At 37.0% G+C, this 25,627-nt stretch overlaps 1 protein-coding gene across 3 annotated transcripts; it reads left to right on the top strand.

The window, feature by feature from the left end:
• The first annotated feature begins 2,894 nt into the window (after nt 1-2,894).
• Nucleotides 2,895-25,627, top strand: NRBF2 (nuclear receptor binding factor 2). 3 transcript variants are annotated; one of them, XM_016159184.2, is made up of 4 exons: nt 2,898-3,109; nt 15,520-15,604; nt 22,926-22,966; nt 24,098-25,627. In XM_016159184.2, the coding sequence occupies exons 1-4, from the start codon at nt 3,080-3,082 to the stop codon at nt 24,806-24,808; spliced, it is 867 nt and encodes a 288-aa protein (XP_016014670.2). In that variant the 5' UTR covers nt 2,898-3,079; the 3' UTR covers nt 24,809-25,627. The 3 variants fall into 3 exon arrangements, with proteins under 3 accessions (XP_016014672.2, XP_016014670.2, XP_016014671.2); XM_016159185.2 differs by lacking the exon at nt 2,898-3,109 and adding an exon at nt 3,122-3,486; XM_016159186.2 differs by lacking the exon at nt 15,520-15,604 and having other exon boundaries at nt 2,895-3,109.

Here is a 25,627-nt window from a genome sequence, read left to right as displayed (position 1 = left end):
AATTGGACAGCTTGGCTCAGAGTCCAAGAAGTTAGAGCCTATGACCTCACGCCAACCGCCCCCCACCCCCCAATTCTGTTCCTGCCCAGTCTGGTTTGTGAATAGTTCTTGGCAAATCCCCCAGAGGAGAACAGAGCCACTAACAATAGCAACTCCCTTTTTAACTTGAATCTCTTGGTACTCAGGACCGTAAACTTAGGAAAACCCAAAATAACCTATGTAATTACAGTGGGTTACCCTAACAGTCTCCTATTACCAACATTAGAGTCACTCCAGTAGATATTTAGCTGCTTGTAGTGGAAAGACTACTGGGCTTATAGCCAGACAGACCTAGATTCAAGACCTAGCTTAGTTATTTACTAGTTTTATGACTTTGGACAAGTTGCTAATTTGAACATGTTGGAATTGAACGAGCAAATGTACATGTAAGTGCTGGGAGAACTACAAAATGTTACCCAAAGTTAAAATGTTGCTATTGGGAAATGAGGATAATTTACAAGTTTTGGAAAAAGGAGAAACTTAAATCTTCAAGAAGCACTTGAATCAAACTGAAGCAAGACAGTGCTTAATCTCTGTTCAACATCCTGCTCTTTCTCAAAAACAAACAACCAGAACTAGAGTTTCCATTTAAATTTAAAGTCAGTCTTCCCTTTTGTTCATGATGAAGTTGGAAATGGGGAAGGGTTTGGTAGTTTCTCTTATGATGTTAAAAAGAAAAACCACAAGCTCCAAATGGAGTTACTTGTGTCAAAGTCCTATGATATCAAACCTAGATTTAATACTTAACCTAATTGGAGATTCAGCCTTTCCCAGGAGTGAATTTCAAACCACTCAGTTTGTAGTTTCCTGACCTACACTGGTTTGGTAATCATTATAAGACCCCCTGCCCTCCCTAAAGGGAAGGTGTCCTTGCCTGAAAGAATCCACTTCTAATTTCTTAGTACTGCCTTCTTTCTGCCTATAAAAATCTTCCATTTTGTACAACCCCTTGAAGTGCTCTTCTAGTTGCTAGATGAGATGCTGCCTAATTTATGAATTGCTTGATAAAGCCAGTTAGATCTTCAAATTTGGTTGAATTTTGTTTTGTTTGTTTGTTTGTTTTAACAGTATCAAGGAATGATACAACAGGAAGATAAGTCCTCATACTAGTAAGTGCAGGAAAGAGGGTCATCTGCCTACACGCTAACTGTGCTGGTTTTCTCTGCAGTTAAGCCATTGTTTTTGTCCCTTAAATTTTTATTTTATATATAGTGAAAGGGGTTGACTTTTCAGACTTAGACATATTTTTGTCCTATATCACTCTTGTACATACACAAAAAGAGAAATTTCCTATTCCAATCAAGGCAGAGTGATCTGTTGTGATCTTTTTTTTAATGATTAGAAAGTTCTTCCTTTATTTGAATTGTAATGTGTCAATAATAGGCATGTCCAAATGTTTCCCCAGCTAGGATGGCCTGGGGATTTCTATAACCCTCCACGGATGGTCTCAGGAGATAAATGGGCCCTTCCTGTTAGGCAAAGAAGTCTTCCATGTGTCTAAGGGTATACAAACCTGCAAGTAGAAAAACAGCCAGTGGCAAGCTTCAGTTATCGCTTGGAAGCCTGGATAGCCCTCAAGTCTTTGTATACTTGCAAATTCTTCCTTTGATGACTCAGCCATCTAGCATGCAGGCTCTTCATAGCCTGTAGCAGATCAAGCCAATAGCATAACAGCAGTGGCAGAGAATAGGGCTGGCAGATGTAATGTCTGTGTCACTATTTGGACATGGTATATACATCTGTCGATTTTCCTCTTTTGCTGATCTGGGTGAAATCACTCTTACATATTGGTGTGTACTTGAACATATCATACTCTCCTTTGTCCAGCTGTTACTTAAGTTCCCCTAAGAGGTATTACATAAGCCCACTGCACAGCCAGCTACTGTGGACTGAGTGACATAAATTCAGTGACATAAATTCGCTACTCATGGTTATAGTTTATCAAGAAATTTCTGCCTCTCGATTTTTACCTCCTTGAAGGTGTCTGTAATAGTTTTCTATTACCACAAATGTAGTACCTTAAAACAACACACGTTCATTATCTCATGATTTCCATGGGTCAGGAGTCTGGGCATGATTTTGATGGGTCGTCTGCTGAGACTCTCACAAGGTTGAAATCAAGGCATACACCAGGACTAGAGTCCACTTAAAGCTTGAGGTTCTCGTCTGAGCTTTTGAAAGAATTTCCTTGAAGCTGTATAGCTATGGTGCCTATATCGCATCTTCCTGTTCCCTTCACAGCATAAATCACAATTATTTTTTATTGCCAGTGAATTCCTTGACAGAAAGAACCCAGCATAGTGTTTTGGCACATACTTGTTATATGAATCAAGTCTCATATTAGGCTATTTGTGACCCATATTATTTTACTAGTCTGTCAGCAACTTGAAGGCAGAACCCTGAATCATTCCCTCAGGGGTTAGGGGTGGGGTCTCCCTCAGGGGGTGGGGGTAGGGGTGGGGTCTAATTCAGAGCATGGTTTAGTACTGCTCAAATCTGATTTAAAAGAAAAATCAGGTGCAAGAATAAAGGTGGGAAGGGGAAAACAAGAGAGGGTGTGTAGCAAATTAAAGTGAATTTGGGAAGTCAGGCTGGAAGAAGCCAACAGAAGTCAGCCACTTTAAGTTCTAACAAGGCTACACCTCCTTACATGACGTCAGAAGAGACTTCAAGAAGATGAAGTTAAGCTTCTCGCGAGAAGAAAGATCGACAGCGAGAAAGTGTACGTCAGTCTGTGACCCGCCTTCGCTGAGCTCCACCCACTCCCCGGCCCTCACTCCCACCTTGAACCAGCCGCATGTGACGCCATGACGCGTGCGTGGCCGCGGCGTAGGGGCCGGGCCCACGGCGCAAGGGGGCGGGCCCTTAGCGCCAGAGGAGGAAGTGGTGCGGTTATTGCTCTTTCTGTCCCCTCCGCTGGCTCCCGGGCGCGGATAGGGGCTACTTTCTCCGCCGTTGCTTCGCGCTCTCCTTCTGTTCACCTCCATGTGCTTCGGCGCCGTCGCTCCCCTTGCTCAGGCCGCCTCTTATTCCGGGGTCTATGGAAGTAATGGAAGGACCCCTAAACCTGGTGAGTGGCCCTCAGAGGGTCGCGTCCGCCCTCGGTGCTTTTACCTCAAGAGTTCGGTCTGGTCCCAGGCGTGCCGCTGACTCCCGAGGCCAGGAGGCGGGTTGGCGAAGGTGGTCCTAAAGGCTGGGGGGCGCAGGCGGGCGTGGCCCTACGGAGTCTCCGGACGAGCTGCCCCAGAAGTTGCCCCCCTTGGGGATCCCCGGGAAGATCCCGCGTCCATTTCCCACAGCCTCCGGGCGCCCCCTGTCGCAGGGCTCTAGGCGAGGGGCTTCCACTAGCCGGGCTGCCACCTCTTCAGGCCGAAGGAAATGCCTTCAAGCGCCACGTAACCACCTCTGCAGCCTGGAGAGACACTGAAACCGGTCAGGACAGAAATGGTGTGTTATAGTGCTTTTAACTTCCAATACAGAGAGTCTGAAATCTGAGCCACTCCACTTTGGAGAGGTGAAGTAATACCCCTTCTCAGCCCCATTTTTCTCTTCATCCATTTCTCACATTCAGATTCATAAATTGACAGTCTCCCTTCTTGGATAAGTTGGAGACAGCTGGAGAAAAAGACAGGGTTATTTCTGTTAGCTGAATTTCATCACTTTAGACATAATGAAAATATAGTAGATGTTTGCCTTTCTCAGAAAAAGTGCTGATAGCCTATTATTATGCTTTTAGGCACTTCAGGTGTTGCGATTTAAGCAACCACGAGAAACACATTCTTTTCTGACTGGCCACTGCATCTTCTCGTTTCCCAGAGAGGGTACTTACTTTGAATGCAAAGCCAGGTTACTTAAGGTTGCAGACAGACTGAAGGAACTTTTAAGTGTCACAGGTTTGAAATTCGGTTGCAGTGGTGGGATTGGGAAAAGGACGTATGGAGAATTAATTTCTCAGATTGGAACTCTGAACCCTAGGGTCGTGGAAGAGCCCTGGGCTGGATTTAAACCATTCTATAAAGGAGGAGTAGCGCATGGTGGTTTAAGAGTATAGATTCTGGAGCTACACACTGCTTGGATTTGAATTCTGGCATTGTCACTTAAAAACTGTGTGACCTTGGGCAAATTAGTTGACCTTACTGTTTTGGTTTGTTGTGAGGATTAAAGTAGCAAATAGGTGTAAAGGGCTTAGAACAGTAACTGGTACATAGTACATTGTAAGAGTTAGCTATTGTGATAACCCAGAGCATGTCTTTAATTTAAAATCTCACTCGTAAAATAAAGGTTTGAACTTGTTGAGCTTGAAAGACCTAAGATTCTAGGACCTAAACCTGTGGTTACCAAATGACTGGTGGCCAGGTCACTGTTCTGAGAAGTACCTCCCAGTTTTATTAAGTTGAGCCCTGCTCCCATTGGTAAGAGTTGTTTACACTTAAAAGAATTGTACTAGATTTGTGAGTTTTTAAAAGCCAGGGAAATGTCTTGCACTTTTCTTGTTTTTAAGGTGACATAGTTTGCAGTGAAATATAATGGATGGCTCAATATCGAAACTTAACAGGAATATTATTAGAAATGACCAGCAGTTTATAAAGTGCTTCAAAGTTCAAGTGCCCATGCAAAATAGCTATTGGTTTAGTTCCAGTTAGCTTCACTTTATTTGGCTACTGGCTGCAGCATAACCCCAGCCAGCTGTCCTACTAGTGTGTGGTGGCTTATGAGAAGACTAGAACTGGGTGACAGTTGTAGATGAAGCAGCAGAATCACTAGTTTAGGAAGAATTAGTTAAATGTAATAGTACTTTTGTAGAAAATTTTGAATTGAGTCTTGTTAAACAGGCTGGCATAATTCCAAATCCAGCTATAAAATTTATGTGGGCAAATATTAGAAATTTGGAATCACGAATTCTTAAACCATTTCAGATTTAGAAGATCCGAGTTCTAGCCAGCTGTTTATTGAAAGATATCAATGGAATAGAGATTAATATTAACTTCAATCATTTTAACTGTGCTGCTTGTAAGTACCAAAGACTGGGATTTTTTGAAAACTAGTGTATTCTTTTATGTGAGCAGATATCCAGCTTAGTATTCAGTTGATTCCAATGAGAAATAATTCTCAACACTGTGATTTCGTGAGAGCCTTTGAAAATCTCTGTGCTATATATAAGCTTTTTCTAATTGCATAGTATAGTCGTAATTCATTGTATAAGAACTATTACAGTGCATAGACTTATGTATCTTCAGAGCATCCTTGGAATTTAGGAATAACTGCTTCCCTGATTTACAAATAAGTAAGCCTAGGCTGAGAGAAATTAAGTAATTAAACCAGTGACTCAAATACGTTATGGATCACACTTTATTTTGATATGACCTCTTTCTAGTAATGCTTCTATATTAATGTACTCATTATTTTCACTTCAATATTGTCCTTATCTGTTGAACTGTAGATTTTGTGTCAGCATTTAGTGCCTCTGCTCTCGTATTTTTGTATCAGGTTTGCAGTAAGGGTCTGTAGGCTTATTTCCTAAGTGAATTTTTAGGATATAGAAGAGACCAGTTCGAAATAGTTATTTTAATATGTAGTACAGACATTGTGTTCCAGTTCTGGTTTTTGAAGTTGGTCAGAAGAAAAATAAGATAAATCTTATATCAGTTGGGGAAAATCGCTAGTCTTCGGACTCTTATGTTTTGTTTCACCAGTTATTTTTTGTCAGTTTTTAACATGGAAAGATTATAACAAAATCACTTACTATATATTTAGGCATTTATTTCCATACATTTAATTTTGGCATTGTGAATGCTGGCACCAAATGTCAAAACTCATGAAATAATGTCTAGTTCTTTGGTTTGTTTGCTACCTATTTGGTAAGTGATGTCAGACCTTAATTTATACATGACTGTTGCTCATGTTTTGCTTACCTACTCTGCAAACTCAAAGGACAAGGTCCATGTGACTGCATGGCCATAATTGTCCTCTCTGTGTTTGGCTCTTAAGAGTGCTGAGAATACATTTGTTGAGTAACTAAGCTTCTTTCTAGAGTGGTTCTTCTTACCTAAGAAATCAGATATCTGGGTCCAAAGAATGGCCTTGTACGTACCTAGAATCTTTGTAACTATCCCATGATAATTATATTGGCAGTGAAATCTTTAAGTTAAAAAAACAACAAAATGCTGTTCGAACTCTTCCCTTGTTGCCTTGGACATTTCAAGGAAAATTCATCCTGTGTCACAGAGTTAGGCTGTGCTTAATGGAATTACTCTGGGGAAAAGTGGTAGAGCACTAAGACTTATTCAACAATTACTAAGTGCTAAGGTTGGCACCAGACACTTTGTATGTATATTACTTATTTTGTTTTGTTAGGAGCTATATGAGATTCATTATATGGATGAAGACATTGAAATGCAGAGTAAGTAGTGATAGGGGGATTTAAAAGCAAGATTCTAAATAAAATATTGATCTTTCTTTTAGATCAATGTTTGCCCGTTTGTTTTGACTGTGATTCACAATGAGAAATTTTTACTAAATGACCAGTACATACAAACATGTATATTACTGTAGAGCCGCTACAATCTGGATGTGCCTCCTGGAACTGTGTAAAATGCAGGGACCCTCATAAATTTCACCCCAGACAACATAAAACTAAAATTAAAACTTTTATATGATGCCATATATACATATATACATACATATACGTACACACATGTGTATGTGGTGTTATATTTGATGCACTCTAATACTTACTATTGGATTTTTTGAAAAAATGCTGTTTTGACCCACTAAATCTATTTCAAAGATCACTAGGTGTTGTATCCTATAATTTGTCTTCACAGCAGATGGTGGTAAGTTATGAAAAAAAAGGCAAGCTAAATTGGAAACCTGAGGAAGAAAAAAGATGAAAAGATGTGTGTGGGAGAATTGATCCTTAGACTTAAAATCAAAAAACGGGTTTCCTGGACTTCTCTAACTCTTGAGCAGTTATCTTAAGTATAATTTTATTACATTAGAGGGTCAATTTGGTACTTACTGTTAGAAGAGACTACTTGCCTGTAGGAGACTCACTGATGGATGAATGGATAAAGAAAAGTGTATGTTTGTGTGTGTGTGTGTGTGTAGAATGGAATATTATTCAGCTATAAAAAAGTGAAATCTAGTCATTGTAACAACATGGGTGGACCTCGAGGGCATTATTTTATGTGGAATAAGTCAGACAGAAAGACAAATACCATAATGATCTCATTTATGTGTGGAATCTAAAAAAAAATTTCTTTGTAACTGTATGATGTGACAGATATTAGACTTATTGTTGTGATCATTTTGCAATACAAATATCAAATCATTTTATTGTACACCTGAAACTAATGCAATGTCCGTTATACTTAAGTTAAAGAAATATATAATCCTAAGGGAAACAATACTAATGATTAGTAAATTGTGACAGAATAGAAAAAATAAGACAAAAAAGAAAACACTGATTTTTTATGAAGGTCAGATTTATATAATTTTATAAGAAATCCAGAAGGTTAAAAAAAAAAAGGCAAACAAAAGTATTGAGGTCATTTATATACCAATCTAAAGAAATGAAAATAGGTTAATGGAGTTGAAATTCTTTTTAAAAGAATTTTTAAATTGAGATATAATCGACTTATTCATTTCAGGTATACAACATAATGGTTTTATATTTGTGTGTATTACAAAATGATCACAGGGAGTCTTAACATCTATCGCCATACATAGTTACTGATTTTTTTTTTTCCTTGTGTTGAGGACTTTTAAGATCTGCTCTCTTAGGAACTTTTCAAATATGCAATATCCATTATCACCATTTCCATGGCTTATTTTATAAATGGAAGTTTGTGCCTTTTGAAACCCCTTCATCCATTTTGCTCACCCCACAACTCGCCACCCCTGGAAACCACCAGTCTGTTCTCTGTATCCATGAGCTTAAGGTTTTTTGTTTTTGTTTTTTCTTTTCATTTTTTAGATTCATTTTTTGTTTTTGTTTTTTCTTTTCATTTTTTAGAACTTTTTTTTTTCTCATCATATGTTGTCTTTCTATGTCTGACTTACTTAGAATAATACTCTCAAGGTCCATGTTGTTTGAAGTGGCAAGATTTCATTCTTTTTTATAACTGAATAATATTCCATTTTGTGTGTATTTGTACATACCACATCTTAGTCTATTCATCTGTTGATGGACTACACTTAGGTTGTTTTCATATCTTGGGTATTGTAAATAGTGATGTGATGAACATGGTGGTACATGCATCTTTTGCAGTTAATGTTTTCATTTTATTCAGACAAATACCCAGAAGTGGAATTGCTAGATCATATGGTAGTTCTATTTTGAAATTTTTAAAGGAAGCTCCTTTACTGTTTTCCATAGTGGCTGTACCAGTTTACATTCCCACCAACAGTGCATGAGAGTTCTCTCTTTTCCACATCTTCATCAACATTTGTTGTTTCTTGAGTTATTGATGATAGTCACTCTGACAAGCGTGAGGTGATACCTCATTGTGGTTTTAATTTGGATTTCTTGAGTAGCATGTTGAATGTTTTCATGCACCTGTTGGTTATTGTATGTCTTTTTTGGAAAAGTGGCTATTCAGATCCTCTACCCATTTTTAAATCAGAATGTTTGCTTTTTTCTTTTTTGCTTTTGAACTTTCTGAGTTCTTTATTTAATTTGGATATGAACTCCTTATCAGATCTTATTTGCAGATATTTTCTCCCATTCAGTACGATCCCTTTTCATTTTGTTGGTGATTTCTTTTGCTGTGCAGAAACTTTTTAGTTTGATGTAGTCTCACTTTTTCTTTTTTTTTTTTCTCATTTTTTTTTGCCTTTACTTTTTGTGTGATATCCAAAAAATCATCCCTAAGACCAATGTCAGTGAGCTTACTACCTGTGTTTTCTTCAAGGAATTCTGTGGTTTTAGGTCTTATAAGAAGTCTAATCCATTTTAATTTTCATGTATGATATCAGATAGTGGTCCAGGTACATTCTTTTCTACATGGTTTTCTAGTTTTTCTAGCACCATTTATTGAAGAGACTATCCTGGACCCATTATATATGCTTGGCTCCTTTGTCATAAATTGTCTATATATATGTGGATTTATATCTGGGATTTCAATTATATTTTATTCATTATGTGTCTTTTTATATGCCAGTATCATACTGTTTTGATTCTATAACTTTGTAACATAGTTTGAAATCAGGGAGTGTGGTGCCTTTGGCTTTGTTCTTTCTCAAGATTTCTTTGGCTATTCAGGGTCTTTCGTGGTTCCATACAAATTTTAGCATTGTTCTATTTCTATAAGTGCCATTGGAATTTTGATAGCAATTGTGTTGAATCTCTAGATTGCCTTGAGTAGTATGGACATTTAAACGATATAATTCTTTAGGTCCATGAGCACAGAATATCTTTCCATTTATTTGTGTCATCTTCAGTTTCTTTCACTAGTGTCTTCTAATTTTCAGTGTAAAGGTCTTTCACCTCCTTGGTTAAATTTATTCTTAGGTATTATTCTTTTTGATGCTATTGTAAATGAGACTGTTTTCTTAATTTCTGTTTCTGATAGTTCATTATTCGTGTGTAGAAACAACAGATTTCTGTATACAGTAGTCCCCCCTTTATTTGTGGTTTCAACTTTCCACAGTTTCAATTACCCACAGAAAATATTAAATGGAAAATTCTGGAAATAAGAAATTCATGAGTCTTAAATTGCATGCTTTAATGAGTAGTGTGATGAGATCTCACGCTGTCCCATTCCTTTCTTCCCAGGACATGAATCATCCCTTTGTTCAGCATATCTACACTGTATAGTCATGTAATGCTAACGATGAGGATGTGTCCTGAGATGGTATAGCATACTACTGCAGTGGTATGTGCTATGCGTTTATACAACTGGCGGTGCAGTAGTTTTGTTTACACCAGCATCACCACGTATGCACTACAATATCACTACAACACGTGCATTCCACTATGACATCAGTAGGTGATAGGAATTTTTCAGCTCCATTATAATCTTAGGAGACTACTGTTGTATATGTGATCTGTCATTGACTGAAATGTTTTGTGGCGCATGACTGTATTGAGATGATTTTTATCATTCATTTGGTTAATGTGATGTTTCACATTGATTTGTGGATGTTAAACGATCTTTGCATCTCTGAAATAAACCCCACTCGATCATGGTATCTGATCCTTTTAATTTGTTAAATTTGGTTTGCTAATGTTTTGTTGATGATTTTTGCATATATATATATTCCAGGTTGGTTGGCCTGTAATTTTCTTTTCTTGTGGTGTCCTTGTCTGGTTTTGGTATCAGAATGATGCTAGTCTTGTACAAGGAGCTTGGAAGTGTTCTCTTCTATTTTTTGAAAGAGTTTGAGAAGGATCGGTATTTTTTTAATGTTTGGTATAATTCAAATAGTGAAGCTGGTCCTGGAGTTGTATGTGTTGGGAGGTTTTTTGATTACTGATTCAATCTCCTACTAATAATTTGTTCAAATCTATTTCTTCATGATTCTGTCTCAGAAGGTCACAGGTTTCTAGGAATTTATTTATTATAGGTTGTCCAATTTGTTGGAGTATAATTGTAGTATCTCTTATCTTTTGTATTTTTGTGGTATCAGTTATAGTAGCTCCTCTTTCATTTCTGATGTTGAGTTCTTTTTTTCTTGGTGAGTCTTCCTCAAGGTTTGTCAACTTTGTTAATCATTTCAAAGAAACAACTCTTGATTTTATTAATCTTTTTTATTGTCTTTTTAGTCTTTATTTCATTTATTTTTGCTCTCTTGGTTCCTTTCTGGTCCTAACTTTGAGCTTTGTTCTTTTTCTAGTTCCTTGAGGTGTAAACTTAGGTTGTTTATTTGAAATTTTTCTTGTTTCTTGAGGTAAGCATTTATTGGTATGAATTTCCCTATTAGAATCTTTTGCTGCACCCCATAATTTTTGGTATGTTGTATTTCCATTTTCATTTGTTCGAAGGTATATTTTGATTTTTGATTTCTTCACTGACCCATTGGTTCTTCAGTAGCATGTTTAATCTCCACATATTTGAGAATCTTTCAGTTTTCTTTCTATAATTGATTTCTAGTTTTATACCATTGTGGTTGAAAATGATATTTTGGTTGATTTCAGTCTTCTTAAAATTGTTAAGGCTTGTATTATGGCCTAATATGATCTAATGCATCCTGGAGAATGTTTCATGTGCACTTGAGAAAAATGTGTATTTTGTTGCTTGTAAGTAGAATGTTCTGTGTATGTGTATGTCTCTGTGTGTATGTACATGTTACACACATATATACACATATTCATATTTATATATGTATACATGATAAGTCCATCTGGTCTAACATGTTGTTTAAGGCTTGTGTTTTCTTATTGATTTTCTGTCTTTTGATCTATTTATTGATGTAAGAGAAGTATCAAATCCCCTACTGTTATTATATTGCTCTCTCTCTCTCTCTCTGGGGGTCTGTTAATATTTGCTTTATATCTTTAGGTGCTCCTGGATTTAAAGTTCTTGAAGTGTGCTACATTACCATTTCTGTCCTAACAGTGTCCTGATAAATATTTATACTTTATTTAAGAAGAAAATAAAATTCAAGATCAATTTAGGTTGATATTCAAAATGCATTCTTGGCTTAAACATTATTTAAATTGTTAGTAAAATCACTCATGAAGACCTGGGGTGTCTTGTGTCTTTTCTGAATGAATATGAAATATTAAGGTAAAGTCTCGCCCATAAAATCTTAGTGCATCCTGGAACACTTGGCAGAAGAGAAGCAGTTACCAGAATTACAAAATATGAGTGCCCAAACTGCTTTTAGAATCCCTACCCAACATTTCCATTTCAGTTGCTTTTTGTTTCTATTTTATTTTTAATTACTAAGGAAGCATATTTATGGATTTAGTACTTTTAATGTCTGTGCTTCTATCAAGAACAGTATATAGAGATCAATTTTAATATTTAAAAATTGTATTTTTCAGTTACAGTTAACATATAACATTATATAAGTTTCAAGTGTACAAATAGTGATTAGAAATTTATATAATTTACAAAATGATCACCCCAATAAGTCCAGTACCATCTGATACCATACATAATTATTACAATATTATTGAACATATTCTCTATGCTGTACTTTATATCCCCATGACTTTTTATAACTGGTAATTTGCATATCTTAATCCCTTCCCTTTTTACATATCTTCTCCCCCTTCTCCCTCCTGTCTGGAAACCATCAAAATGTTCTCTGCATCTGTGAGTTTGTTTATTTTTTAGATTCTACATATGAGTGAAATCATATGGTATTTGTCTTTCTCTCACTTATTTCACTCTAGGTCCATCCATGTTGTCACATCAATTTTAATATTAGAGAGCTTAGATTGTTTTAAAAATAAGAATTACTACTGATATTAAGTTTCCTTCATTTTCTTCAGTTAAAAAAGAAAGGCAATTTAATTTAGTCTTCCCAACTACATTGCAAACTTTTTGATTGCAGGTACCTAACTCTGAGTGCTTCTCTTGTCTTTTAACTAGTTTAATTTTCACATTCTCGGTGTCTAAAAAGAAGCTAGTAGGAACTGGATTTTTTTAATAGGGAATTTTACTGCGGTGGTGCCAAATAACCTAGAGTAGATGTATGTTTTTAAATGAGATGTAGATTGGACATTACATGGGGAAGTCTTAGGGGAGTCGGGAGAGCCATGAGGTCCTGTTCTCACCACTTGAGAACTTCTCATTTGTTTCTTTGTTGAAACAATTCTATTATTGCAGAGCTTGAAATTTTATTAAGGAGCTTCATAAATATAGTACAAGGTAGAAAGTGATTAATGTCATCAAAGATAGAGACGCTAGAGATTGAGCATTAGAGTAAGGTAACCTCAGAGAGAGCTCATCCCTGCTTCTCAAAGTGTGTCCATTAGCCTGCAGCTTTAGCTTCACTTTGGTGAAGTCTCAAGCCTTACTTCAGTTCAGACCTACTAAGAGTTAGCATTTTAACCATATCCCCCCAGGGGGTTGGTATTCCATTAAAATTTGAAAAGCACAGATCTAGCCCAACTCCATCATTTTACAGGTGGAAAACAGGCCTGAAGGATGAAATAATTTGGCTGATTAAGTGTGTAAGCAAGAACTTGGGCCAAGGACCATGGGTTCTTGGTAGGGCTGACTGCACTGTGTCATTCATGGGAGGTATTATGGGATTTCAAAGATTCGACTCTTGTATAGGTCACCTTTCAAAGCTCAGAAAAGTAAAGGCCCCTGCAGATTCACTCCTTTCATTCCTTTTGTTTTCCCTTTACTGCAGTGGTCCCTAACCTTTTTGGCACCACGGACTGGTGCTCCTATGAGAATCTAATGCCTAATGATCTGAGGTGGAGCTGAGACGGTGATGCTAGTGCTGGGGAGCAGCTGCAGATACAGATGAAGCTTGGCTTGCTTGCCCACTGCTAACCTCCTGTGTGGCCCGGTTTCCAGCAGGCCACGGACTGGTACCAGTCCGTGGCCCAAGGGTTAGGGACCTCTTCCCTACAAAACCTTGTTGTTTGAGTGCCATTTGTTTAACTATACTATCTGTACACATTTTTTTTAGAGAAATCATGTTGATCATAACGTAGTTTTCTTTATCATAATACATTCTCTTCCCAAAAGCGCTGTATCATTTTGGCATACTATAAAATACTGCTGTGTTCTGAACACATTTTTGCCCAGTCCAAGACTCCATGGTTAAAATTATTTTAAGGCCCCAGTAATTTATTGTTATCCATTATTATTTTTAGTGTAAATTGAGACTTAGACAAAGTTTGTTTAATTACTGTTTGAAGAATAAAACTCCTCTGAAACAATTGAAAGGGATGATCTTGTTTTTGAGAGTGTTACTTGTTTCTTACAAAAATAGAAGTGAGGAAAATGTAAACAACATGCATAGCTTGAGGTGCTGTTTTCTACTTTGTCTTCACCTCAGTTTTACACTGAGCATGATTTGTAAACATACCCAGAATGATTATCTCTTTGCAAAAGTGCTGCTCTGAAGTATTTTTATGAGGCATTAGTGGCACATTTTTTTGAAAAGCATTCTAGATAAATTACACCTGACAAAACCAGATTTGCTTTTTTTAAAAAAAAAAAATTTGAGGTAAAGTACCCATCACATAAAATTTACCCTTTTTATTATTTTTAAGTATATAGTTCAGTAGTGTTAAGGACATCTACATTGTTGTGCAACACATCTCCAGAACTTTTTCATCTTGCAAAGCTGAAGTTCTACACCCGTTAAACAGCAACTCCCCACTTTTCTCTCCCTCTAGCCCCTGACAACCACCATTCTACTTTCAATTTCACATGAGTTTGACTGCTTTAGATACCTCATATAAGTGGGACCATACAGTATTTTCTCTTTTGTAACTGGCTTATTTTATATTTCATTATTAGCTTCATGTCCTTAAAGTTCATTCATCTAGTATATGCCAGTTTCCTTCCTTTTTAAGGCTGAGTAATATTCCATTTATGTATATGTTATATTTTGTGTATTCTTTCATCTATTGATGGGCATTTGGGTGGCTTTCACCTTTTGACTATTGTGAAAAATGCTGTAAATGTGGGTGTACAATGCTTTTCATTTTTAAGAAGCTTTGGATAATCATCTGTGAGTTCAGTGAGGAAAATAGTACACTAGCTAGAAGACTAGCCGATTATTTGTCGTTGTCTTTGCCTGCTAACTATATAACCTTATGTAAGATACATAACCCCTCTGAGTCTGTTGGTCCTCTTTGTGTAAGAGGAAATCACATTTACAAAGTTGTAGTCATTCTTAAAGTATAACATGTAAAGAGGCCAGTGACTACTTATTTAATCCATTTATCTTTACATTCAGGGTACTTTAGTCATTTGCTTTTAGAACTTTTGAGTTCGTCTTTGTTTTGGTGACTTGTACCTAAAAATATCTGCACCATAATAAAAAATGTAGGTATTAATTCCTCAACTGTACATTGTACATATTTATATTTTGAAAACAGTAACTCTAATGTTGAAAAAAATAATGAGTTAATACAGGGGAAGCTTGAATTTTACTATGTGATAAGTAATTTCTGGATTATAGTTTTTAAACTATACAAACTAATGAAAATGTCTACACAATAACTCCTGTTTTTAAAGGAACTTATTAAAAATCAAGAAAACATACATTTTGAGTAATAGCCTATGATTATAACTCTTGCTTAATCTCTGAAGAATGGAAGGATGTTGGGTCAATGAAGGAGTTTAGTGCCTGGTGTTAATGGTTTATCCGTAGTGTTGAGAAAAGTTGCCCATCCTTTCAGGTGCTGTATAGTTCAAAGAGCCACCCATTAGGTTTTCATTACAGATATAGCTGTAACGGTTTGATGTGTGGCAATGAACAGCATTATTTATCTTCTTAAAAGTTTTTTAAGTGGCCTTTTTTATGATTCAGGGGAACTTAAGAATGTTTGTCTTTTAGGCTCATCAACACAGCAGACGAGCAGACCGTTTATTAGCTGCAGGGAAATACGAAGAGGCTATTTCTTGTCACAAAAAGGCTGCAGGTGAGTATTTTTAAGAAATATTAAATCCAGAACTGCAGGGCAATTTCTTTAGTATCTCTTAACACTATCTGTAATGAAAATACAACAGTAATGATATGTTGTTGCCCTGCATATACAGGGTTGACACCACCGACCCACTGGAGTATCAGCATGCATGTTGTAAGTGTATTATTGGATTTTGTAGTTCCTTTTAACCCAGTCTTCTTTCTAAACCATGAAAATTGCATATGCTGTATTGGTAAATGATTTCGTGGACACAGCTTTCTGAGCCTAAACATCCCTAAAGACAAGTAATTGCAAGAAGTCTGCCAGTTCATCGTAATTATTATAGAAAGGAGTCTGGCTTTCAAATATTTAACTATTTGGGTTCTGAAAGTAATAACCAGTTTTATTCCGACCAGTTAATTTTCACTGAGATTGTTTTCTAAGATGTTGATAATATAAAACCCATCAAAATTTTTCCTTTGGATTTTCTTTACCCTTTCTTCTGAATATTTCATCTATATGTATTCATGCTTGTAGTATTATGCTGGTGATTGCTTTCTTTTAGGTATAAAATGTAGAATAATTGACTTCTTATCAAACACCTAATTTTATCTTAGTCACACAACCTAGCATACATCGAACTCAAATAGATATTTGGGGTCTGTTTTGTACAGGCTTCTGTTGGCTGAATAACAAACCTAAAAGCTCTGGGGAAGGAGATATTTTACTCGTGTTGCATCCAAAATGGGTATATCCACCTTTCTTAGAGCAAACCATACAGTCTTTCTGCTAGAGGGAGGCACTTTACTTTTCCTCTAGACCTGTGTGATAATCAAAGTCATGTTCTTTCCTAGCAGTCTGCCTTTCATGTGTTACCTCACTGCTGAAATACAGACCGCACAGTAGACTCATGTCAGTGATTTTTGCCTATAAGTCAGTGGTTTTCAATGAAAATATCAAGTCTTATTTTTAAAGAAGTAGTTTTGCCATTGCGGTGTATCCCTTTAGCCGTAGATCTGAGCACATAGTATGTACTCTATAAATTTTTGTGAATTTTTATGGTGGTTTTTATGCAGGCTTTATACCATTAAATTTGGTAGCTAGTGCTCTTTAACTCGTTCATAAACCATATTTTGTTATGAATCAAATTGTTAAATTAGGAGTCACTATAAAGAAAAGACTATGTGTACTATACAATTTAAGAAAACCATGTTGTAGATGAATGCCACAGATAAATGACACCTTTTGTTGAGTAGCCTAAGTGGTCATGGTTATACCTATATAACATGTCAAGATGGAGTGATTAGCATAGGTTGTGTATTAAGCAGTAGGGTATTGTGAATATATAAAAAGGAAAAGTTTTTTTCATTCTACCTATATCCCTGTATTTATTTGAATACTTAAAACTAGTGTTGGGCTTTAAACGCTTCTCCCTCATTTCTCTGTATCTAAATTCTGTGACATGCTCAGGAGTAGAAAAAGGTAGCCTGTTAGATCCTATTAGCTTTAATTATGGAGATAGAATTTAAGCATGATTAGTTAATCCCACTGAGCCAGTTCGATTTAGAGTTTGGACTTGTTAAAAATAGCCTTGTGTTATGTTTTAGAATAGTGTTATGAATGTGATGTTAGTTTGAATATTAACATGGTTGGAATGAGCTCCATGTTTTCTTAATTGACTGACATCTTTGGGAGGTATGGATGTAGTTGTATTCTGAGAGGAAAAAATTTAGTATTTAGAAATCATTTTACAGATGACAGGGAAAGGTCATCATCTGAGAAGGACTAATTGGAAGGAAAGCCTGAAATGTGAGAATTTAGGGCAAAAAGAGGGGCCTCTGTGTCCAACTGTTAAAGATTAGAGGAGATTCAGAGACTAAAAATTTACCCTGAGATTATTTAGCTAAGGACTCCAAACCTGTATACTTTGTATACAGTGACTGACTATATAACTTGTGAAGTGATCACCCCAATAAATCTAGTACCCATCTGACACCATACATAGTTAATTACAATATTATTGACAATATTCCTTATGCTATACTTTACATACCCATGACTATTTTATGACTACCAATTTGTACTTCTTAATCTCTTCCCCTTTTTTCACCCATCCCTTCAGCCCCCTCACATCTGGCAGCTATCAGAGTGGTCTCTGTATCTACGAGATTATTTGTTTTATTTGTTGGTTATTTTATTCTTTAGATTCTACATGTAAATGAAATCATATGGTATTTGTCTTTTCTCTGTCTGACTTACTCCACTTAGCACAATACCCTCTAGGTTCATTCATGTTGTTGCAGATAGCAAGATTTCATTCTTTTTTATCATTGAGTAATATTCCATTGTATATATGTACTACTTTTTCTTTATTCATTCGTCCATTGATGGACACCCAGGTTGTGTCCATATCTTGACTGTTGTAAATAATGCTGCAGTGGATATGGATCCACATGTCCCTTTGAAGTAGTAGTGTTTTGGGTTTCTTCAGGTAAATACTTAGAAGTGTGTGGGGAGAGGTCCTTCTTTGTCTCTATAGCCTTTGTTTTAAAGTCTGTTTTGTATGGTATAAGTATTGCTACCACAGCTTTTATGTTTCCATTTTCATGAAATACCTTTTTCTATCCCTTTACTTGCAGTCTGTGTGTGTCTTTCGATCTGAAGTGAGTCTCTTGTAGGCAGCATATGTGAGGGTCTTGTTTTCTTGCCTATTTCAGCTACCCTATTTTTCGATTAGAGCGTTTAATCCATTTACATTTAAAGTAGTTGATATTATTCATATTTTTTATCTTGTTTTCTTAAAGAAGTCCCTCTAACATTTCTTGTAATATCAGTTTGGTGGTGATGAACACCTTTAGTTTTTTCTCGTATGAGAAGCTCTTTATAATGTCCTATGATTCTAAATGATAGCTTTGTTGAGTCATCTTGGTTGTAGGTCCTTGTTCATCACTATGAATATTTCATACCAATCTTTTCTGGCCTGCAAAGTTTCTATTGAGAAATTAGCTGACAGTCTTATGAGAGCTCTCTTATAGGTAACTAATTGTTTTTCTCTTAACTGCTTTTAAGATTCTCTTTGTCTTTAACTTTTGGCATTTTAAAGATGCTGTGTCTTGCTGTGGGCCCCTTCGGGTTCTTTTTGTTTGGGACTCTCTGTGCTTCCTGGGCTTGTGTGTCTGTTTCCTTCACCAGGTTAGGGAAGTTTTCTGTCATTATTTCTTCAAATATGTTTTCAGTTCCTTGCTCTCTCTCTTCCTTCTGGTACTCCTATGATGCGAATGTTGGTACATTTGATGTTGTCCCAGAGGCCCCTTAAACTATCTTCATTTTGGGTATTATTTTTTCTTATTGCTATTTTAATTGGGTGTTTTTTGCTACCTTATCCTCTAATTTGCCGATTCAGTCCTCTGCTTCATCTGATCTCCTATTGATTTTTTTCTAATGTATTCTTTATTTCAGTTTTTGAATTCTTCATTTCTGACATTATTTTTTATGTTTTCTATCTCAATTTTTATGTTTTCTATCTCTTTGTTAAAGTTCTCATTGAGTTCATCTACTCTTCCCCCTAAATTCATAGAGCATCCAAATAACCAGCATTTTGAACTCAACATTTGGTAGATTGCTTGTGTTTAGTTCTTTGTCTCCCCATTTTGGCTGCCTCCCTGTGTTTGTTTCTGTGTATTAGGTAGGGCTGCTATGTTTCCTGGCCTTATGTAGTAGGTGTCCCATGGGGCCCAGTGGTGCATTTCCCTGGTCGCCTGACCAGGTGCTCCAGTTGCTCCAGTGGGTTGAGTGTACCCTCCTGTTGTAGTTGAGCCTTGGTTGCTGTTAGCACATCAATGGGAGGGACTGACCCTCAAATTGGTTTGTTGTGAGGACTGGCAGTCACTAAAGCGGAGAAGCTGTTGTGCAGGGGCTGACCCTATGGAGCAGGATTCGCTTTAGCAAGGCTCTGGTGTCTGCCTAGTTTGCCCTTTGGGTTTGTCACCCTTGGATGTGGCCCTGGGTGGTGCTCTGGCTAGGTCTGAAGCTGATCCCTGGGGCCTTCTCAGAGGGGCCCTGCCTTGGGCCACCTGGCACGAGCCACCAAACAATGCACAGATGCTACCACCTGCACTGGGCTTGGAGGTACCTTAAGAAGCCAAGCCATAAACTGAGTGGGCTGCTGCTAGTGCTGTGCTTGGGGCTGCTCAGCAAGGGGTACAGGGCATGCTGAGGCCAGATGCTGCTTGTTTGGATTTGTGGATCTTTGAGAGATTTTAGGGAAGTCCACAGCATGAGTCAAGACAGGCCCTTTGTAGGCAAAAGCCACTGGTGGGAGCTCGGGTGGGCCCACACGTTGAATGTGGTCTCAGGAATCATCTGGGCACGACAACCTGTGTTAACCAGTTTGATGGAGACTCAGATATGGCTCCTGACTGAGTCTGCATGCATTTCCTCCCTGTATGTACTTGGTACTTTTTGGGCTGCTACCCAAGTGCTGGAGCTCAAGGCAAGTGCGTCCATCATTGAGTAAATCTGTGTGTGGGCCTTTTAAGAAAAATGTCTGGGATTCTAGCCACAATGTCCTCTACTTTTCACAGCCAGAAGTTGTGGATAATTCTTTTTCTAGCATGGAACCCTGGGCTGGGGAGCCTAGTGTTGGGCTAGGACCTCTCACTTCTCTGGGGGAACCTCCACTGCCGAGATACCCCTCCTGATTTTTAACCACCACATTTGGTTGTGGGAATCAGTCCATTCTGTGTCTCTTTGCCTCCTACCAGTCTGGGGTGGCTTATTCTGTATATCCTTAGTTATAGGACTTCTGTTCAGCTAGACCTCAGGCGATTCTCAATGATGGTGATTCTGAACTTGTAATTTTGATGTGGTTGTAAGAGGAGGTGAGCATAGGATTTACCTGTTCCACCATCTTTCCTGAAAATCTGTAGTGTTCTTATAGTTTGTCTTGTAAATGTGTTGAAATAAAGAAGTTACTTATTTTCTCTTTCCTTTTGGGGAAAGGTAGGATGTCCTCTTGAGGTGGACAGTGAAATGAGCAGATGAGTATCCATTCATTTGACAGATAAATTGAGATACCAAATCTCAGGAAGGAAAAAGCTATCTAAATCTGGAAGAGGTGTTCACATTTTACCACCTTATATTGAAAAAAGGGAAAGGTTAAGAGGCCACAAACTCCCAAGGATTCAGCATTGTTAGAAAAATCTGTAGCTTTAAAACCTTGTTTAGTAGCTACAACTGGATTGATGTAATTCTCCCTTATTAGTCTTATGCTCTCCAGGTCCCTAAGTGGATTTATTTCTTTCACAGACAACAAAAAGCAAAAGCTTAGATGGGAAGTTGATAATAGTCATTAGCAGTGTTTAGAACTCAAAACAAACATTTCAGATGACCAGACCTCAGAGTACAGTGTTTATAAGTATTTGATTGAAAAAAGTCTTGACCTGACCTTCCCATGAGACTGATGAAATGAAAATGATTCAGAGCAGATCAGTCTTTGTCATTCAGAAGCAATATTTTGCTTGCTTTGTGCAGATAGGTTGTACAATTTGAATTCTGCTACTAGTTTAACAGATTCATGATAGAATAGTAAACGATTTTATTATTTTAAGAAGTAATAGAGTCTTCAGATTTTTAAAGTTCCTTTTCCCCACCATTTGCTTAATATTTACTTTAAACATTAGCCTTGTGTCATAATTGAGAGAAGCAGTTTAACGAGAATTGTTAGAGTTTTATGAGATAAGTATTTCTTTCCTAAATTTCTGCCTTGGTGGAGCATTTGTTCCTGTTGTGACTCCTGGAGCAAATCCATTACCATGCAGTTGGATTAAAGGTTTTTCTCTTAGATCTCAGATTTTAAATCGAAATCTTAGAATACTTTAAATAACAGTGGAACTCTTGTTGAATTCTTTGTGATTTGAGAACTCAGTGTCATTTGATGATATCTTCTGTCATGTCGTAGTTTCAAGGTTCTACAAAGGGAGGCAGGCATTCCAGTTGTTTTAAGTTTGGTTTTGCCAAATCGTTTCATTTTTTAAGAAAGTGGATTTAAAATAAACTGTAGTTCAGACTGGGGGACAGATATATGCAGACATAATGGGAGGGATATCTAGGAAAATACATCCACACAATCAGAGCCAATAGGTAGAATGTCTGAACAGAGGTAAACATGAACAAAAGGAAAAGAAATAGTCTGTATGCAGCTATACAGATTTAATATAGGAATAAAAGACAAAAATGTTGAGGAGAAAAGGTAAATATGGCTGGAGCAAAAACTATATAATCAACTCTATGCTTTCTGTTGGTGAGGGGACATCCAATTAAGCTATATGTTAAAGACTACGGTAGAACCTGGCAGACAGCAGTTTAAGTCATGGACTTGGAAAACTATCAATGTGTTTGGATTAACACTAGACAGGAAGCAGTGCCTTGTAGTATCTGCAAAAAAGAACTTAATGTACAGGTAAGAGATGCTGAAAAGTTTATAGTATACAAGAGGTAAAATGGAGGTTGTGTATGAGCTATTAATAATATTTGTTGTTTATACCTCATTTCATTCCAGACATTTTGTAGAAGTCCTTATGGAGGAATAGAATAAAATATAATTAAAAATAAGTAGACAAGGAATCCATAGAAAGATAAAATGGTTCTGGAAAGACTGGTAATATAGTTCACAAAATACACCATGTGTTCTTGCGTATTTGATAGAACTTGACCTTAAGCTTTCTAGCAATCAGCTCAAAGAGAAAAATTATGGACTTTTATAGTGACTATTTAGATTCAAACAAATTAAGTCATCTAGGAACACATCTCAAGATCAGAGGGGAGTTTATCAAGTTGGTGACCATTTATGGTCTTCATCAATGACACTGTACTGTCCTCAACAGCTTGCTTACAATAAACAAGTTAATAAAAGTTCTGTAGGAGGCCAAAATAAGTCCAGGCATTCATGTGGGTAAAAAGTCATTGATTATCATTCTTTGATATTTTTATGGGTATAATGAATAATAGGGTTTTGATAGGTTCTTGTTAAATTTTAATCATCCTCCCTAATCCTATTTTCTAATTAGGTCATCTTTACTTCCTAATTGTGAAATCTACAGGAGTTTTAAAGAACCAACTTCTCAAGGTGGGGTGGGAAATATCTACATTTGATTGCCATTGACATCTTTTTAAATCTCCACCTTGTTTCTTTTTAGGAACAGGATAACTATGTAGCAGAATAGCTTCTGAGATCAGTTCTCTTTGTCATGAGAGTTATAACTCTTCTTTTGACCTGTTAATTACAAAATGGTGACACTCATATGTTAATATGCCTCTTTATTTTTTTTTAAACCAGCATATCTTTCTGAAGCCATGAAGCTGACACAGTCTGAGCAGGTGAGACAGTTTTTAATATTTATAACAAGGGTTAGAAGGATTTTCTTATCAAGATTTTGAACTATGTATAAAATTAGGCATTGCACCCTTCTCAGAAGTACTATAGTCAAAATATGTAATGTGGGCAAGAGAGGAGTATTTTAGAAAGAAAATTAAAGCCAAATCAGTTGCTGTTGATGTACTAGACATGGTACATAGGGGTGTCTGTCCTGTTTACCAGGGGCTACTCAGAGATCTCAGATTGCCAACTTTCTCCTCTTCCAGCCTTTTCTGATCATTAGCTCCTTTGGCCAGGAGCTCATAGTAAGTAAGGGGGCCTGGCCAAGGGGAAACCATTTGGCCTTTCCTTGCTTGTCAAAGATAATTTAAATCTGAACTTATTTGTTCCTGAATTCCTAAGCAATTCTGGTACTTTTAAATTTGTTTCACCAATGGCTTTAAATTGTCTTTTGTGTTTGGAGAGGTCCTGCCTAGGTTTTTAAAATACCTTTCTTTATCTAAGGATAAGTTTTTATCCAAAGATGATTCCCAAATGATAAAAGTGGCAGGTACATAGGAGGTGTTTGGCAAACGTCTAATCGAATTAAGGAGGTCCTTTTTGTAAGGGGATAGCAGTGGCAGGGGGAAAAATGCCAGGCCAGTTCCTCGAACTGAACCAAGAGAACCTAAAAGTTGTGTTATATCGCATGCACTTCCCTTTGACCGCATAGAATCGCTCATGTTAGCCACGTAATGTGGACGTGTATTGAGCCTTCTGAACATCCAGTTGATAAAAAGACTTTTTTGCTAGTTGTAGAATCAATGTCTATAAAGAAGAAAGTTTTCTAATTTTAAGCTGAACACAAATAGCATTGTAGAGTTAAGGCATATTCAAAAAGGTCTGATTTAGTGTGTTGATCTGGAGTAGGACTTCTGACTTTCTGGAAGGATGGCATTATTGTGTTATGAATAAAAATGTTCACTTACCTAGAAAGACCTAGTTACTTTGAAAAATATTACTAAATTGCAAACATAGTCTATAAACTTCAGTGTTAGTGGGTTATTCAAAAAGGAGGATCTTGGAATTGTATTTTCTGGACATTACTAAGGAGACTTAAAATGTTAAATTGTACTTCTCTTTTGGTGTAATAGGCTCATTTATCACTGGAATTGCAAAGGGATAGCCACATGAAACAGCTCCTCCTCATCCAGGAGAGGTGGAAGAGGGCAAAGCGGGAGGAAAGATTGAAAGCCCAGCAGAGCGCAGACAAGGATGCGGCTGCCCAGCTTCAGGCGTCTCACAAACCCTCAGCGGAGGACGCAGAGGGCCAGAGTCTCCTTCTCTCTCAGAAATACAGCCCTTCCACCGAGAAACACCGGCCCGAAACTCAGGGGATCTTTGACAGGGATCCAGACACATTACTGTTTTTACTTCAGCAGAAAAGTGAGCCGACAGAGCCATGCATTGGAAGCAAAGCCCCAAAAGATGATAAAACAATTATAGAAGAGCAGGCAACCAAAATTGCAGATTTGAAGAGGCATGTGGAATTCCTTGTGGCTGAGAATGAAAGATTAAGGAAAGAAAATAAACAACTAAAGGCTGAAAAGGCCAGGCTTCTAAAAGGCCCAGTAGAAAAGGAGCTGGATGTAGATGCTGATTTTGTGGAAGAGTCAGAGTTGTGGGGCTTGACACCACATTCAGAAACTGCTACAGCCTCTTCAACCTGGCAGAAGTTTTCAGCAAATACTGGGAAAGCCAAGGATATTCCAATACCCAATCTTCCTCCCTTGGATTTTCCGTCTCCAGAACTTCCCCTTATGGAGCTCTCTGAGGATTTTCTGAAAGGACTTATGAATAATTAAAATAGAAGGCCATAGAAGAGGTGAGAAGAGGAAATAATACACTTTAGGAAAAAAAAAAAGAAAAAAGAAAAAGGGAAAACCACATGCAGGGGTAATCCCGGAGATGCTTCATCATCTGGCATACTGTGGACAAGAGGCATTGCCAGGACTTGGAAAGCAGTCACTGTGAAATATGTTGCATATCTGATTTACTGACTCAAGCTAATGATTCCAGACTTAGCAGACACTAAACTATTGGAGGTTCACTTTCTCCTGATACAAACCAAATGGCTACCTGGAATAATTTTTTCAAGCAACAGTTATTTTTCTTATCTTCAGGGTTAAAATGTATAAAAGTATGTTATATGTAATTAATCTATAATGCCATAAATGATAATGCAAAACCTAAATAATATGGTGGCCCGAGGGGCTGCCTTGTATTTGAAACATGCTTTCTATCATGCATTGACTGTATGCATTTTGTTATGCACATTTCATTTGTTTAATAAGGTGTGTAAAACACACCTTTCTAGATGAAACTCTGTGTGCCACACTTTGCACTACTCATAACATAATGATAACCTCAAAACTATCAGGAGAAATATTTAAATTTCCATTATATGAAGAACCAAATTATTAGTTATGCTTTTTAAAAAAATTACCAGTTTACATAATTAATCAGGGTGCATTTTAAGTTCTAACTTTTTTTTGTTTATTGTATAATGCATCATTTGAAAATACCAAGGAAATGTCCTTTTGTTTTTAATGATGCATGAGTGGAAGTAATGCTAGTTGGCAGTATTTGATTGTAAGAAATCAATAAAGTAATTGTGTTTTATA

Source organism: Rousettus aegyptiacus, unplaced genomic scaffold, assembly GCF_014176215.1.
Source record: "Rousettus aegyptiacus isolate mRouAeg1 unplaced genomic scaffold, mRouAeg1.p scaffold_m13_p_6, whole genome shotgun sequence".
Lineage (NCBI taxonomy): Eukaryota > Metazoa > Chordata > Mammalia > Chiroptera > Pteropodidae > Rousettus > Rousettus aegyptiacus.
This window is presented reverse-complemented; position numbering and strand designations above follow the sequence as displayed.

Bases quoted from the DNA above. Each gene is read 5' to 3' on its own strand.
- NRBF2 (XM_016159184.2), top strand. From the start codon at position 3,080: ATGGAAGTAATGGAAGGACCCCTAAACCTG. The intron at 3,110-15,519 runs GTGAGTGGCCCT...TTTGTCTTTTAG, and splicing joins TGGAAGGACCCCTAAACCTG to GCTCATCAACACAGCAGACG. The intron at 15,605-22,925 runs GTGAGTATTTTT...TTTTTAAACCAG, and splicing joins TTGTCACAAAAAGGCTGCAG to CATATCTTTCTGAAGCCATG.